This window comes from Micromys minutus (genome assembly GCF_963924665.1).
Source record: "Micromys minutus genome assembly, chromosome: 13".
Lineage (NCBI taxonomy): Eukaryota > Metazoa > Chordata > Mammalia > Rodentia > Muridae > Micromys > Micromys minutus.
The window spans coordinates 42888579-42904429 of NC_137982.1; the positions used below are offsets into that span (position 1 = coordinate 42888579).

Sequence of the window (15851 nt, forward strand, 5' to 3'; positions counted from 1 at the left end):
AGACAGCTACAGTATACTCACATACATATACATATATAAAATAAACAAAATTTTAAAAAAAGAAAGAAAAGCACATAATGACGGAGGAAACAACTCTCCAAGGTGACAAAATGACAGCTAGAAAAGAAAAACAAAACAAAAAAAAAAAAAAAGCAAAAAACAACTTCGCAGACAGAAATACCTACATCGCATGGGAGGGAGACTGGATAAGAAGTGTAATCTTTTCATCAGAGATCTGTATGCTCTAGAGCTCCTGGTCCCATGATCAGCATATGGCAAAGTCACCATCAATGTAAGGAATATGCCAAAAGTAGAAGGCCAAACGCTGAGCTACTCCAGCACCAGTCTCTGAAATATGGTTACCTCACCACGATACCAGGAAGGGGGGTTGTTTGAGTAGGTGCAGAGGGACCATCTTCTACTTTCTTCTTACGAATCAACCAGGCACATGCCAAGAGAACAGAAGGCACTTAAAAACTATAACTAAGCTCATTTTCTCGGCTTCTTTGCCTATATATGCATGTGACTCAGTCATTCTCCAGGCTCCAACCTATTTTCATGTACATAGAGGCCAGAGGTCAGCCTGGGAGCCATTCACCCTGGGACTTGCTGCCTGCTACTTAGGCTGGATGGTCTGTCTGCGGCTCCAATCCTTTTTCCTTGAATGCTGGAGATTATTAAATTCACGCTTGCAAGACCAACACTTTTACCACTGAACCATTCCCCCAACACTTGGCTAAAAAGCCTGTGACCACAGGACAAGTAGCCTTGGCCTTTGTCAGAAAGAGTCTGAGACCCTTTCATCGGGCCTATTTTTCCTTCATCCATCAGAGACAAGACTCATGGGAGTTTGACTGGGCACTCAGAGCCTCTTCCCACCTCAGCCAGCTGCCTCCCGGAGTTGGAAAACCACTCCTCTCTTCAGAGGGCCTTTTGTCTCAACCGCTATTTTCAGGGTACCATGGTCCCAGACAGCTTTCTTTTGTCCTCTGTTTAAATACAGAATGACAGTCCACAAGCAGAACATGGAAAAACTTTGGCTTATCTTTTTGTGAAAGCTACTGTATCAAATGTGTAGTTAAAAAAAAAAAAAAAAATGGCCGAATGACCCATTGTGTATGTACAGGAGAATTCCCACAGTATAACCATGGATCTGGGGGCAAGTTTAAAAAGGAATGAAGAAGCAGCCACTCTCAAATGCACTGGGGGTCACCAGTGGGTGGAGTGGGGGTTGTGGGGGTTTGGCTGGAGAGAAATACTGTTGCCAAGCCACTTGCTTTGATTGAGACAACAATTTTCTTTTTCTTCCTTCAGGACCTAAAGAGACCCTAAGATATTTAGGGCTGGCAAAACTAGTTAGTATAAGACGCCCCACCCCTTTTTAGTACTAGAGGTTGAATCCAAAGTCTTTGTTCTTGTTAGGCTAGTGCTATTCCACTGAGCTATAACGCAAGCCTTTTTGAAAATTCTTACGTTTGTATGTCCACTTATTTCCTTGTTTTGAAACAGAATCTCATGTAGCGCAGACAGATGTAGATTCATCATTCAACGATGACTTAAATGTCTGGTTTTCCTGCCTCTAATCTTGCAAGTTCTTGGGTCCCAGGCATACGGCCACATCCAGTTTGTATGGTTCTGGGGATGAAACATGAGGACCGGTGTGCACGAGGCAAGCAAGTAGTGATGTAGTATACATACTTCAGATGATGAGTAATGTAATGGAAAAAAGTGAGTTAATCAGGAAAGATTCAGGGGACATTCAGTTTGAGCTGAGGTCAGCCTAGCTACAAGCTACAAAGTCAGGCTGTCTACAAAAAAAAAAAAAAAGAAAAAAAAAAAAAAAAAAAAAGGATGAAGCAGTTGGAAGATAGGAGAGAATGAACAAGCAATAGTTTCCAAGCAACAGCTGAGGTTGATCTAGAACTTCTGAAAATGACCTAGAACTTGAATCGCTTGGAACTTAGCACATAGGACTTTCTTCAAGCACACTGGCTACGCAGGCTGAAGGCAAGTGGTCGGCTATTATACAAATGAGAGGCATCCTCTATTTTCACAGGAAAAACAGAGTTGGATCTTGCACACCTTGAAAAGCAGTGTCTAAAAAGGTGATGCCAGAGGTTCCAGAGCGGGAGCGAACCTGTTAGGAAATGAGTCCGAACCTGAGATTCATCTCCTGACTTTAGTTTTGCACTGTGCTGTCCTGCCTCGTTGAGACAGGGAGAAGCAGGTTTGGGGCTTTGCAGAGCAAGAGAAAGAAGGCTGGAGAGATAGCTCCGGGGTTAACAGCACTGGCTACTCTTCCAGAGGTCCTGAGTTCAATTCCAAGCAACCACATGGTGGCTCACAACCATCTATAATGAGATCTGATGCCTTCTTCTGGTGTGTCTGAAGAAAGCTACAGTGTACTCAGATACATAAAACAAACAAATAAATAAATATTTGAGAGAGAGAAAGAGAGAAGACCAAGCTGTCAAGAGTACACAAAGGAAGTGACTTGAGCAATGATTCTGAAATAAGCTGAGGAAGAGAGTGACTGAGGTCTGAGGTACCTGGGAGAGGTGGTGACTCAGCAAAGGATATAAAGGAAAAGGGCTGCCATTGCAACCGCAGAACAGAAGGCTATCCCAGAAGCCAATGGGCTCTACAGTGCATCCTGACTTCACTGGGCTCTGTTGGAAATGCTGGGGTAAATCTTGACTTCAGTGGAACAGAAAACCTCTCCCAGTTCCTTACTTTTTAAAGTAAGGAGGGTTTCTAGGGTCATCAGGGAACACACAAAGTAAGACACACAAACAGCAGCCCAGGTTTAGGATCTGTCATGCTGGCCAAGGAAGGGACCCTTGGGGACGAGGGCAGTACTTCACGGCATCTCAGATGGAAAAGTGCTTTTGCTTGGAGCTCATTCAAATGGAAGAACAGCGTTGCCACAGTAGAGTAAATTGACATGGATATTTATACTGCAAATAAGTTCATCCCTGAGTCTCAGTTCAAAAACTGAAAAATAAGAAGGATTCTCCTATAACAGCTGTTCTTAAATTATCTGATCCCCAAAGCTAGCTGGAAACTCTTTCAAACACATGTCTCTAATTCAGTGACTATGGGTTCTGGCCTATGAGTACATAGGCTTTATAAAGCTGCCCAGGTGATGTGGGATATGCCAGAGCTGGCTGCCATCTACCTAGGGTCCTTAGAAATTATAGCATGCTAAGTTATTGAAGTGAAGTTGTTATGCTTTTAAAGAACGTAACCAAAACCTGGCATGATGCCTCATGGCGATTTGGGAGGTAGGGGAAGGAATATCAGGAGTTCAGGGCCATCCTGAGCTACATGAGACATTGTCTCCAAAAGCAAGAGGAAAATAATAAAAGCATAACAGAAGCAAAGCATTGGTGGCTCACAGCTGTGAAGCCATCACTGAGGGTCAAAGGTTCCAAGACTAGGCTGGACTACATAGCAAGAACCGAGAGAAAAGGGAGAAAAATGAAGAAAAGAGAGTAGGGGAGGGAGAGAGGCAAGGAAGGAGGGAGGAGAACAAAGGAAAGGGGCTGAAACCTTACAAGCTGGATTTCCTCAAACAAGATCAAGAGTACGTGTAGCCCCATTTGCTCTGGCAGCCATATTAGAAGCATAGGAAAACTGCCTGAAAGCAAGTCTGATGCCAGAGAAGTGAGAGCCAAAAAGAACACAAAGAAAAAGATTGGGAGCCTCCATGACCCTCACTGGAACTCAGGACCCTCACTGGAACTCCACTCCCGGAGCCAGGAAAGACTCCTTTGTTTTAGCCACTGTGGGTTGGGTTTTCTAGAACTGAAACAATGTATAGGTCCATGCTAGCTACTATTCTTCTCCCCTTTACTAAGGTTAAAATGTAGCCAGTATTGACATATTCCAGATCAAACATAGCCATTCAACTGTATCATCAGGCCTAATGATTCACACTTGTGATCCTGTACTCATTGTCTGAGGTAGGGGTGCCAAGAATCCAAGGCCAGACTGAATGGGCTACATAATGGGTTCCAGGTCAGCCTGGACCATAGGATGAAATTCTGTCTCAAAAAGACCAAAAAAGGAGTTGGGTATGGTAATGGACACCTAGAATCCTAGCACTTGGCAGGAAGGCAAAGGCAAGAGGTCAGGAGTTCAAGGCTATCCTGGGCTAACATGAGACCCTTTAAAAAAAAAAAAAAAGCCATTGATAATAGTGGTGCAAATCTTTAATCTCAGCACCCAGGAAGCAGAGGCAAGTCAGCCTGGTCTATGTGGTGAGTTTCAGGACAACCAGAAGTACATAGGGAAAAACCTGTCTCAATTTTTTTCCTATAATTTATTCACACAGCCCTTTCCCTTCTCTCCTCTCAGACCCACCCTCATAAGCCCCTCCTCCACTACTCCCTCATGGATACTATCCTGCATATCAAGTCACAGCAGAACTAAGTGCATCTTCTCCCACTGAGGCCCGACAAAGGCAGTCCAGCTAGGGGGAAGGGAATCCAAAGGCAGGCAACAGAGTCAAAGACAGCCCCACTCCAGTTTGTTAACGGATAGACCTAGTTGTACAGGTTCTACAAATGTCCAGGGGAGATCTAAGTCCAGCCCCTATGGACATTAGCCATAAAGTACAGGCTAATCATGCTACAACCCAGACACAAGAAAGGTCCAAGGGAAGATGTTTGAACCTCATTCATAAGGGGAAATAAAATAGACAGAGATGGAGGGAGGGAGGGAACTAGAGTGGGGAGAGAGGGTGAGAGAGGGCTGGAAGAGATTGGAAATCAGTGAAAGGGTTCTCTAGGACAAGCTAGAGAGTTGGGGGGAGGGGCACTATAATGGTTCCCCTAGCTGGAGACTGAAGTGGCCACCTCCAGAAAGCAGATTTCCAATGGAGGGAGGCGAACACCAACCCACCCACAAAACCATCGACCCCAGATTTGTCCTGCCTGCAGGATGCACAGAGATAAAGATGAGATTGACAGAATAGCCAACCAATGACTGGCCCAACTTGAGACCCATCCCATGGGAGAGAGCCAACCCTGGACACCATTAATGCTACTCTGCTATGCTTGAAGACTGTCTGCTGAGAGCTGATGGAGGCAGATCCAGAGACCCACAGTCCAACAACAGGCGGAGCTCGGGAGTCTTGTGGGAGGTTAGGAGATAGATAGGATGAAGGGATCCAGGAGTCCTACATAGTCAACTAACCTGGGCCCATGTATGCTCACAGGCCACTGTTTAAGGACATGAAAGGTTTTCAATATTCTTGCTAATGGTATTTAAAAAAAAAAAAAAAAACACAAAATTGGGTCCAAAGCACATGCAAATGTTTGATACTTATAAAGCACTGTTTTTATATGAGGACTCAAGAAATTCTAGCCTAACCAGATTGTTATTACCCGCCAGCTCTTCCAGGTTTCAGTACCCGTCGGACATGCACTGCCACGTTATGTGCTTTAGTAGCAAGCGATGAAAGCTTCTTTTCAAAGTTACGAGGAGTCATCAAGTTACTGGCTGGTGGTACATGTGCTTGGAAGAGTTGCAGTTATTGCTTATAAACGGGGATCTCGGAGATCCATAGCCAGTAAACAAGCCACTGTATCCATGGTAACAGTGGCTTAGCTTTTCAATGCACAGAATGGTAATTACGTTTTCCTTCTTTACTTCATTTCTCACTGTTTTTGTTTGTTTGTTTGTGTTTGTTTTTTAATGTCTTTAGGCTTCAGCATGATCTGGGGGCTCAAGACCAAATGCACTGAGAAGACTGCATATTGTCTGTCATTTTCTGAGAGAGACCTGTTTTATTACTGACCTTTTAATCACAGGTGACCATTGTACTTTAGGAATGAAAATATCCCCATTTTTCTTAGCAACTGCTATAGGAATAAGATTTAAATTAAAGACTAACAAAGTATCCATCAACATAAAGTGCATATATTTGGAAAGAAAAAAAATCTACCATCTATGGAACAAGCCCCTGACATAAGTGTTAGGGACTCTTTCATATATACTAAGGTGTGTACTCTGTCTCCACAGAGATCTTAACCTGTTTCCAGATACTTCCCTTTCCCATAATCCTGATCAAGAGCAAAAAAGTCCAGGTTTTAGAATCATAAACAAATGAAGTAAATTAGAAAAGACATCATAGTAAGATGAAGCCCTACAGCAGACTGAAGACTCTCACGTTCCAATTTACACACTCACACTTCTAGACTTTCCTCTCCTCCCCACACTTATCCAAATAAGAAAACTTTTACTTGGGGCTCGGTGGTGGGTGGCACACACCTTTAATCCCAACACTTGGAGGGGCAGAGGTTGGCAGATCTCTGAGTTCCAGGCCAGCCTGGTCTATACAGCAAGTCTCAAGACAGTCAGGGCTGTACAGAGAAACCCTGTCTTGAAAAAAAGACAGAAAAATGGGTGGAGGAAGGGAGGAAAGAAGGAAGGGAGGAAGAAAGAAAGGAAGGAAGGGAGGGAGGGAGGGAGGGAGGGAGGGAGGGAGGGAGGGAGGGAGGGAGGAAAGAAGGAAGGAAGGAAGGAAAATTAATAAAGTATCTAAAAGTTTTTCCTTCCCTCGTTCTAAACTTGAAAAGTGGGTTGGGGTTGCAGCTGCAAGGGAGATTGTCTGGCACACACGGGCCTATAGATTTAATCTTAGGTATGGTCATGGTGGTAATAATAACATCTTTAGAAGTAGCAACGTGAGTCCAGGAATGTAGAATGTTTCTAACTTTCCTCTTTTCAGCTCACTGAGTTAGCTCAGCACTGCCAGTTCTTGAGGGATTTCCATGTCTTTCCAATCTGTCTTCACATACAAAATGAAAAGACCGTCATTAACCGATTATTCCGATAAGGTTTTATATCTGATTTGCAGTTCAGCCTGTGGTCGCCATTGTCTTCACAGCCCCACCCCAATCTCCCTCTAAGACCCACATTTTGTCTGCTGAATCTAGGACCAAGTATGTGGCAGAGCCCAACCTATGGGAACTCTTCTACCTCTGAGTACAGTGATTTATTTATCTAATAAGCTTACGATCAAGTAAAGCCATTAAAATGCAACAGACTTCAGTTAACAATGTCTTCTGGAGCTAGAAAAATGGCTCAGTGGTTAAGAGCACTGACTGCTCTTCCAGAGGTCCTGAGTTCAATTCCCAGCAACCACATGGTGGCTCACAACCATCTGTAGTGGGATCTGATGTCCTCTTCTGGTGTGTCTGAAGACAGCGACAGTGTACTCATGTACATAAATAAAATCTTTATAAAAACCAATGGTTTTGCTTCCCTATGGCTATGACATAATAGGATGTAGCTCCCAAGCCAGGGAGTCATTTTACACCAAGTGAACATGTCTGAAAATGGAGTCACCTCGGGGTCAGAGGAGAGAAACAAAGCTGGCGTGGCACAGTGAGCATTTTGGAATCAGTCAAACTAAATTAAATCAACAAGGTTTGCTTATTTCTTCACATATACCAAGACAAATGGAAACGTCATATAAATTAGACAAATGTCTGTGTGCCTGTCACTCAAGGATCTCGACTTCCCTCGGCTTCAGTCAGCCTCACACAGCTTTCTATCAGGACAACTCCTGAATAACCTGTGGAGTCCTTATTTCCAGCCAGCATTAGAAGTTTTATTGATTTGTTTTGGTAGTGGATCAAACCCAAGGCTTTTGGGCATGCAACCCAATGTCGTACAACTTAGCTGTAAAGTCGAATTCTATATAATAATAATAATAATAATAATAATAATAATAATAATAATAATAATAATAATAATGGTGAACACTGTAAACTGTTCTCACTCATTGCCTGATTGATTCTATATAACCATTCTAGGAAGTATATGTGAGCCCATTTTACAGATGAGAAAAGTGACCCATGGCACTGGGTTCCCTGGATAATAAGGAAAGGAAAGTGAGGCTCAAACGAAGATTCTTAATCCAAAACCTCAACTATTGCCAACTTCCTTTCGTGACTCTCTATAGAACATAGCAAAAAAGGCATAGGCACAAAAGCAAACTGGGCGTTTCAAAACCAACCACTACTAACCGTTTTCAAAGAGAAACCCAAAACCGACACTGAATCATGTCAAATCTCCCCTAAACCGGAAAGGTCCTGGGAGGGGTAACCAGAAACTAGGCAATGACTATCTCAGCGCCATGAAGTGGGATGTGCCGTACACTTTGATTGTGACATCCAGACTCCGTCACTGGCTACCACATCCCCAGTACACCGTGGGCTCGTAAGACCTGTCAGAGTAGCAGCAGTGTCTTTTCTTTCTTCGGGATCACAAAGATGACATGAAAACCATTGCAGCTGTGAGAGCCCATTCCAGAGCAGAGCTTTGCATCTGCTGGCTTTGTGGTTATTCTACAAATCATACCCGGAACCCCTCGGCCCACCCCACTTGAGGGTAAAAGTGGAGGGTTGGAGCACAGGTCCCATGTAGCACAGGCTGGCTCTAATGCTAGACAAGAACTCCTGATCCTGTTGCCTCCACTTCCCAAATTCTAGGATCAAAGGAAAACTGGGGAATAATGGCCTTTAATCCCAGCACTTGGGAGGCAGAGGCAGGTAGATCTGTGGATCTTTGAGTTCGAGGACAGCCTGGTCTACGAAGGACAGAGAAATAAAAAAAATAAAGATAAACTCCAACACATACCCTTAATCCCAGCACAGAGGCATGTGTGTGTACCAGGCCAGCTACGACTACATAGTGAGAATTCATCTCAGAAAAACAGAAACCAGGCTGGAGAGATGGCTCAGTGGTTAAGGGCACTGACTGTTCTTCCAGAGGTCCTGAGTTCAATTCCCAGCAACCACATGGTGGCTCACAACCATCTGTAATGGGATCTGATGCCCTCTTCTGGTGTGTCTGAGACAGCTACAGTGTACTCATATAAATAAATAAATCTCTACACCTGGCTCCCCTTTACTTTGCATTCAGTTATTTGTTTGCTGGGGGTACATAGAGCTCAGAAGAACAATACCTAACATGCCCCAGGCTCAAGGTTTGATCCCTAGAACCATATCAAATGAAAAAAAAAGAAACATTTCCTAAGGACCCAATAATGTTTTGTTTCCCTTTTCTACCTTATAAAACTTAATGGCGAAAGCCAATATTGACAATGTTTTTATAATACTGGAAAATAACTAGGTTCTTGTTATCAATATTTTTAAATATAATTAAAACTTTATTTAAAATATTCTTAAACTTCAGTGTTCTTAAGATGCTTATCGAGAGACAATGATTAGCCAGAAACCTAATAATTATCCTATTAACCAGGACCTAGAAATTATCTTGTCTAAGTCTAAACTTCAGCTTTATAGAAGTCTGCACTGCAAAATCCCAGAGCTTCAGGAGTGTGTACTAATGGTACAAGAGTTTTAGGGGCTGGAGAGATGGCTCAGCGGTTAGGAGCACTGACTGCTCTCCCTGAGGTCCTGAGTTCAAATCCCAGCAGCCACATGGTGGCTCACAACCATCTGTAGGGATCTGTTGCCCTCTTCCGGTGTGTCTGACAGCTACAGTGTGCTTACATAAATAACATAAATCTAAAATTCAAATTTAAAAGAAAGAATTTTTAAAAAACGGATCTGAATAAAGGTGTACCACACACTAATGTGCCGTAAGTTCTATACCAACCTGGAAGCCCATGTGCTGAGGCTGAGGCCTTCTTTACCTAAGAATAGAGGCCTCTTCTGCCTGCCGCTCTTATGGAAGCGTTTCTCAACCTGTGGGTTTCCCACCCTTTTGGAGGGAATCAAATGATTCTCCCACAAGGATTCCACATCAGCCCCCCCCCCCACATCATATGTTTACATTATGATTCATAACAGTAGCAAAGTTACAGTTAGGAATTAGAAATGGCAAGTTTTATGGTTGGGGGTGGGAGGTGTCACCACAACGTGAAGGAACTGTGTGAGAGTCACAGCATCAAGAAGGTTGAGAGCCATTGCTCTCTGGCCGGTTTGGCACCTCCAATCTGGTTAAACTCTGCCAAGGTCACCATTTGTTATTCTTCTTCATCTGATAAGTGTGGGTCACCTGGAAGGAAGCTGAAAGTCACAACCCCGAAGGGTGGGGACATCTAAAACAGGAGATAAGCACTGGGAAACAGACTCCAGGGCTCTATCTCCACTGAGGGCCCTCGGGCTAGGAGCTGACTGCCATTCTTTCAGGCTTTTCAGGCCCTCCCTCCACCCCGCTGGGTTAACCACCAACCTTATAAAACCACACACTGGCTTAGATACTCAGGTTCCTTCCAGCCCTAAAACCCTTCCCATCAGATTGAGATGATTGAAAAGAGTTGAAGCTGGGCCCTGTTACAGCCAGAAAGAATTCCAGGCATCGGAATAGGAGCCCACCCTGAAAATTACAACAGCAAACAAGGCTGCAGAGACCAGAGTTAGAACAAAACCAAAAAAAAAAAAAAAAAAAGTAGCCTGCTGATCACAGGCCCCACTCAAGGAATGATCATCAAAAAAAAAAACTTTTAAAGGCACAACCAAATTGGTATTGGATTAAAGAATTTAAGGTGGGGAGCAGATTGTTAAAAAAAATAATAAAAGAGAAAAAAACAAAACTACTTCAAAATACATTCTAAGATCTAGGGAATCCTAAAAACAACCATGAGTAGGAAACCCTTAGGAATCTCTCTGATCGGGCTGGAGAGATGACTCAGCAGTTAAGAGCACTGGCTGCTCTTCCAAAGGTCCTGAGTTCAGTTCCCAGCAACCACAAGGTGGCTCACAACCATCTGTAACGGAATCCGACGTTCTCTTCCAGTGTGTCTGAAGACAATGAAATGTACAGTGTACTTACATAAAATAAATAAATCTTTTTTTTAAAAGAATCTCTCTGAACAAATGTCTTATCAAGTAAATGCTTGCCACCAAATCTGACCATTGGAGTTGGATCTTGGGGTTCACATTACTCTCCACACATGAATAAAAGTTAAAAAAAAAAAAAGTTTTTGTGTATTTGAAAAAAAATACATAATTCAGAACAGTCAGTAGTTTATTTTCACTATAACCTTTATACTGGGCTAAACATTTTACACAATTTACCTTTCTTTATGGTCATATATCTTCTGAGATGTTCTCTTACTATATCAGCTTTGTAGTTAAAAACCTGGGTGTTTTGGCAGGTATGATCATGCACACCCTTTAGTCGGGACTCAAGAAGCTGAGACCAGAGGATCCCAAGCAGCCTGAGCCAGCCTGGGCTACACATGGAGACACTGGCTCATAAAGAAATTAAATACAACAATCAAATAGAAAGACTAAGAATGAGGAGACTTGGGTTCCAGTCTGGAAACCAGAAGAATACTAGGGTGGTGCGTGCCGTTAATCCCAGCACTCAGGAGGCAGAGGCAGGCAGATCTGAGTTCCTGGACAACCTAATCTACAGTTCAAGTTCCAGGACAGCCAGGGCTACAGAGAAACCCTGTCTCAAAAATAAAATCAACAAATAAAAAAAGCCTGAAGAACACACACATACGTATGTATGTATGCATGCATTATGTTAGTATGCATGGTATGGATATATGTATGTATATATGTATGTATATATGTATGTATATATGTATGTACGTGCCCTTAGCCACGTTAGGTGATTATAGCTTTATCCGCTAAAAAATTAAAAAATGCTTCCCAGGTTTTCTCATAATTCACATGGATAAGAACTTAGGGAAATCTAGGTACGCGGTATTTGGTGATACCAAAACAGGGAGAAGAATGCGTGTTCCGGTGGTAAAGGGACATCAGGACAAGAATGTAAGCAACCTTTCCTTCCAGACAGGGACAAAAAAAAAGTACACTAAACCCTAGGGCTATATTTAGTGCATGATACACAACCCTAAGCACTGTGAACTCTTCCTGACGCGTGCGCACACACACACACCCACACACACACCAGTAAATCCCTTTTCTGTATTGCCAATGCTTTAGAAAGGTGTTCAAAGGAAGAACTGTTAGACATCTTCTCTTGCCTCCCACCCCTTCTTTGCGAAAAGATTTTTTGCAAGCCTGGGAGATTTGTTGGCGCTTCCAAACTTCCCAGGAAGTCTGAGATAGGTGCTGCTTGGAGCTGCTGTATAATTACTCACTTGATTCCCCCTAAGGAGCTTACGCTAAGAATTGAGGAAAGAAAGCAGATTAACCATTTGAATACATGCCACGGCCCATCCACAAGCCCTCCCCTCTCTCCTCTGTAAATGGGGGCTTCCACAGTCCTCACCCATCAACCCCAATATGTGATCTAGGGAAATCAATTTATTGCTTTGACTAATCCTGCAACAATAGGGGTTTCATTTTTATTGTAGGGCAATTAAGTTGTCCGACGGGAAAGTGCGGGAGGGGAAAGGGGGACTGGCCCATCCCCACAGACAGATTAGTCCCTGCGGTGGCAGCAGCGTCCGTTCTGTCTGTCTGGTGGTCGGTCACACGCAGCTCCAGGCTGCTACCTAGCAACGAAAGCCAGGGAGAGAGCTCGCGGGTTCTCCTCGCCTCTCTCTGCCTCTCTGCCTCTCTGCCTCTCTCTCTCTCTCTCTCTCTCTCTCTCTCTCTCTCTCTCTCTCTCTCTCTCTCTCTCTCTCTCTCTCTCTCTCTCTCTCTCTCTCTCTCTCTCTCTCTCTCTCCCTGCTATTTCGTGGAAGGAGAAAAAAAAAAAAAAGAAAAAAAAAAAACCCTAACTCCGGACAACTTGTAAAAGTTTGAAGCCACATTCGAAACTTTTCTGCATTCCAGCCCTAGAACTCAGGCGCAGCTAACCAGCTCCATTCATCAACACAAAAGCACCCGCTCCGGGTTAGGAAAGGGAAAGCCTTCAAGAAAGTCCTCTAGTGTATCAACCGCTCCCTCTGCCAATCCCACCTCCCCGCCTTATCTGGGCTCGTAAACGATCGGTATCATGAGATGCGGTCTCATGGGGGTCACCGCGGGACAGAGTTTCGCCACTGATGGAACGAGTCTCTGGCCGGCGGCCCCGGGCGCGCGATGGGATCGGATCTCCCGCGCTGGCCGGACGCTGCAGGTGGAAAGCTGCGCTGGGAACAACGTGGAGGACCGCCCCGCGCCAGCCAGAGGAAAGCTGCAGACCCACGCGGGGAACCCTCGCTCTCCAGGTGCCAGCCTTGAAAACTGCTGGGGATCAGGGCTAATTCCCGTGGGAACAAAGGCGCGATCGCCGTGGGACGAGCTGTCACCGAAGCCGGTGCGACCGCGTTCCCCAACCAGTAGAGGAGCGGCGCTGCAGTCGTCACTCCTGGGGTCACCCGAGCGCTCAGCCGGAGCAGCTCCGCAGCTGCCCACCCTTACCCGGCTCCTCTCTGCCGCGACCAGGGTGGCGACGCGCGGGCAGGTAGGTGGCTGCTTACCTTGGCCACTGACTGGCGCCAGGCAGGCAGCGACCGCCAGCAACAGCATCCACGCCGCCGCCGCGGCCCCGCGCTCCATCGCGGAGATGGCCCCGGGCCTCGCCGTTCCTTCCCCGGGAGGTGGGCGCGCGTCGCAGCGAGCACAGGCAGGTCACTCCGCTCGGGAACCGGAGTCTCGTTCAGCACCACCCTCTGGCTCCTAGAGGCAGAAAGCCGGCCCCGGCGCCTGAGGCATCCCGTTTTCTACCCGCGCCAGTCCCCACCCTCCAGACAGTGCATAAAGCCCTCTAGACCAGACCGCCCCGGAACTAGCATGCGGGAATCCAGTGGGCCAGGCCCCCTGCTGCCCGGCCCGCCCCTTGCACTTTGCGGCTCTGGGAGGAGTGGGCACTCGAACACTTGCGCGATAGCACATGCACACTCCACACACGCGCACCCTGGTGCATGCTCTCATCCAGGAGCACAGGCTCCGGGAACACAAAACTGCCTCGCACGCTGGCGAGCGCACACCCCTCGCTCGCACAAACACATACAGCCCACGGTCGTATACGAATCACTGACAATAATCACGGCTGCGAGCAAGGGCTTGTCCTCGCCACTCAGAGGATGGCTAGAAGGGCAACGAAGGAATCTGCCACCGACACAAACTCTAGAACTTTTATCACCAGTGGAGAGGAATGAAGAAAGGGGGAAGTCAAGAGCAGTAACTCAAAGGAAAAAATAAAAAAAGAGAAAGGAAATCAATTGATGAGGAAAGGGCAAAAGAAAGCAGGGGGGGGGGGGGAGAAGAAAAGAGATGAGGATGTGTTGGTGCAGGTCTTTCATCCCAACCCTCGGGAGGAGGAGGCAGGTGGATATCTGTGAGTTTGAGGCCAACCTGGTCCACAAAGTGAGTTCCAGCCCACAGTCAGGGCTATGTAGAGAGAACCTGTCTCAGAATGGAGGGAGGGAGGGAGGGAGGGAGGGCCAGGGAAAGGCTGGACAGAGCCAAGACGCCTGACCTCCGAGCCTCAGCGTGAACTCGCTAAGCTCCCTCAGGGCCCTCCTCCCCCCTGACAGGGTGCAGGCTACTCAGATGGGGTAGCTTGTGTTTTTACAGTCAGAGGAGATACTATCGTTGCTGTGGGGGCGATAACTATCTGGCTTCTCGAGAGTCAGGTGTCAGTCACGCCAGACAGCCTCTCTTAAAGTTCGGTTCATCTTGAAACAAAATTTGGGGGAGGGGTTGTTTTCTCCGTGATGCCAGTAAAGAGAGAAACACCGGGAATTCGTGGGAACTCCACGGTTCCCCTCAGGGGCCACTCTGGACCTGTTAACTGAGACACAACCCTTTTAAAAGGGTGAACCTTACAGGAGCCCTTCAGACCCTCCCTGGTCCTCAGCTCTGCACCGAGACTAGCCAGCCGGTGCAATTGGTTGCGCTAGGAGCATCACCCCCACCGAAGGATCCTGCTGTTTCTCAGCCTCAGATCATCCCAGAATATTCTGCCCCAGAGCTGCAGCAAGACTGTAGAGCTCTAGTCCAAGGAGTCATTTTCCTCGGGCAAAGAAAGGGCTGTGATGTAGGAAGGCGGCAGTCCACATGGTGACAGAGCAAGGTCCCCCCCCCCCCCCGCCTTCCCTCCCTGGAGCGAGGGCCCGCCAGTCACTGCCCTCCTCTTCTCCCCCCTGCAAGTATAGTCTGGATGTCTGTTGACCACAACAGCTTGTGTAGCGTGGCTTAGGTTGACAAACCTTGGGGATGGGGGACAAGTTAGGTGTTGCTTTTGGAAGACAAAGCCAGGCACCGAAAACTTAAAACCTGCAGGTTTGTGAAAAACAAACTGGACTGAGAAACTAAAGTTTGATGCTTTGGCCAAAGTTTCCCACTCTGTGGCACCCAAGAGGAGGGAAGAGAGGGGACCCCGGGGAGGAAGGTTGATGTGAAAAGGAGACGACAGGTGGAGACTATTGGGGGGCGTGATGCTGCTTCCCAGCCTTAATTTGTGATTTATGACAGTCCCAGAATGACAGTGCAAGACCGCGTTGGGGTTATGAAAGTTAGAAGCCTTCCAGGGCCAAGCTGCACGGTCATTCCGCGTCCCTGAACTCCCAAGTTGCAGAGAGCCTCGACCTGTGCTTGGGGGGCGGGGGGGGGGTCCGGGGTGTGTGTGTGTGTGTGTGTGTGTGTGTGTGTGTGTGTGTGTGTGTGTGTGTCCTTTCACAGTGGCGGTCCGGGGATCCAAACATTCCTTTCGGCACTGAAGGGTTCTTCTCATTGTTGCTGCCTTTGTGTTCCGGTGTTGCCAACTTACCGGAATTCCAGACGTGGTTGCACAGCAGGGCTCACGCTGACCCCGCACCAGCCAGTCATTTGTGTAGGGGGACCACGCAGCGTTAATCCCAGAGTATGGCAGAAAGGGGAGGGGGCATCAGGCGGTGTGGATGGGGGTGACTAAGAGAGCATGGTTCATCCTTCCCTCGCACGTTTCCAATTTAAAAA

General features: G+C 46.4%; 1 protein-coding gene across 2 annotated transcripts in view; it reads right to left on the reverse strand.

The window, feature by feature from the left end:
• Positions 1 to 13448, reverse strand: part of LRP2 (LDL receptor related protein 2) — a gene marked incomplete at both ends in the record, with an annotated part of 151842 nt that extends 138394 nt beyond the window's left edge. For both annotated transcript variants that reach the window (XM_080927260.1, XM_080927261.1), the window contains one exon: positions 13370 to 13448. In XM_080927260.1, the coding sequence (XP_080783386.1) occupies positions 13370 to 13448 (79 nt within the window). The remainder of the gene's footprint in view (positions 1 to 13369) is intronic.
• Positions 13449 to 15851: the final 2403 nt, after the last annotated feature.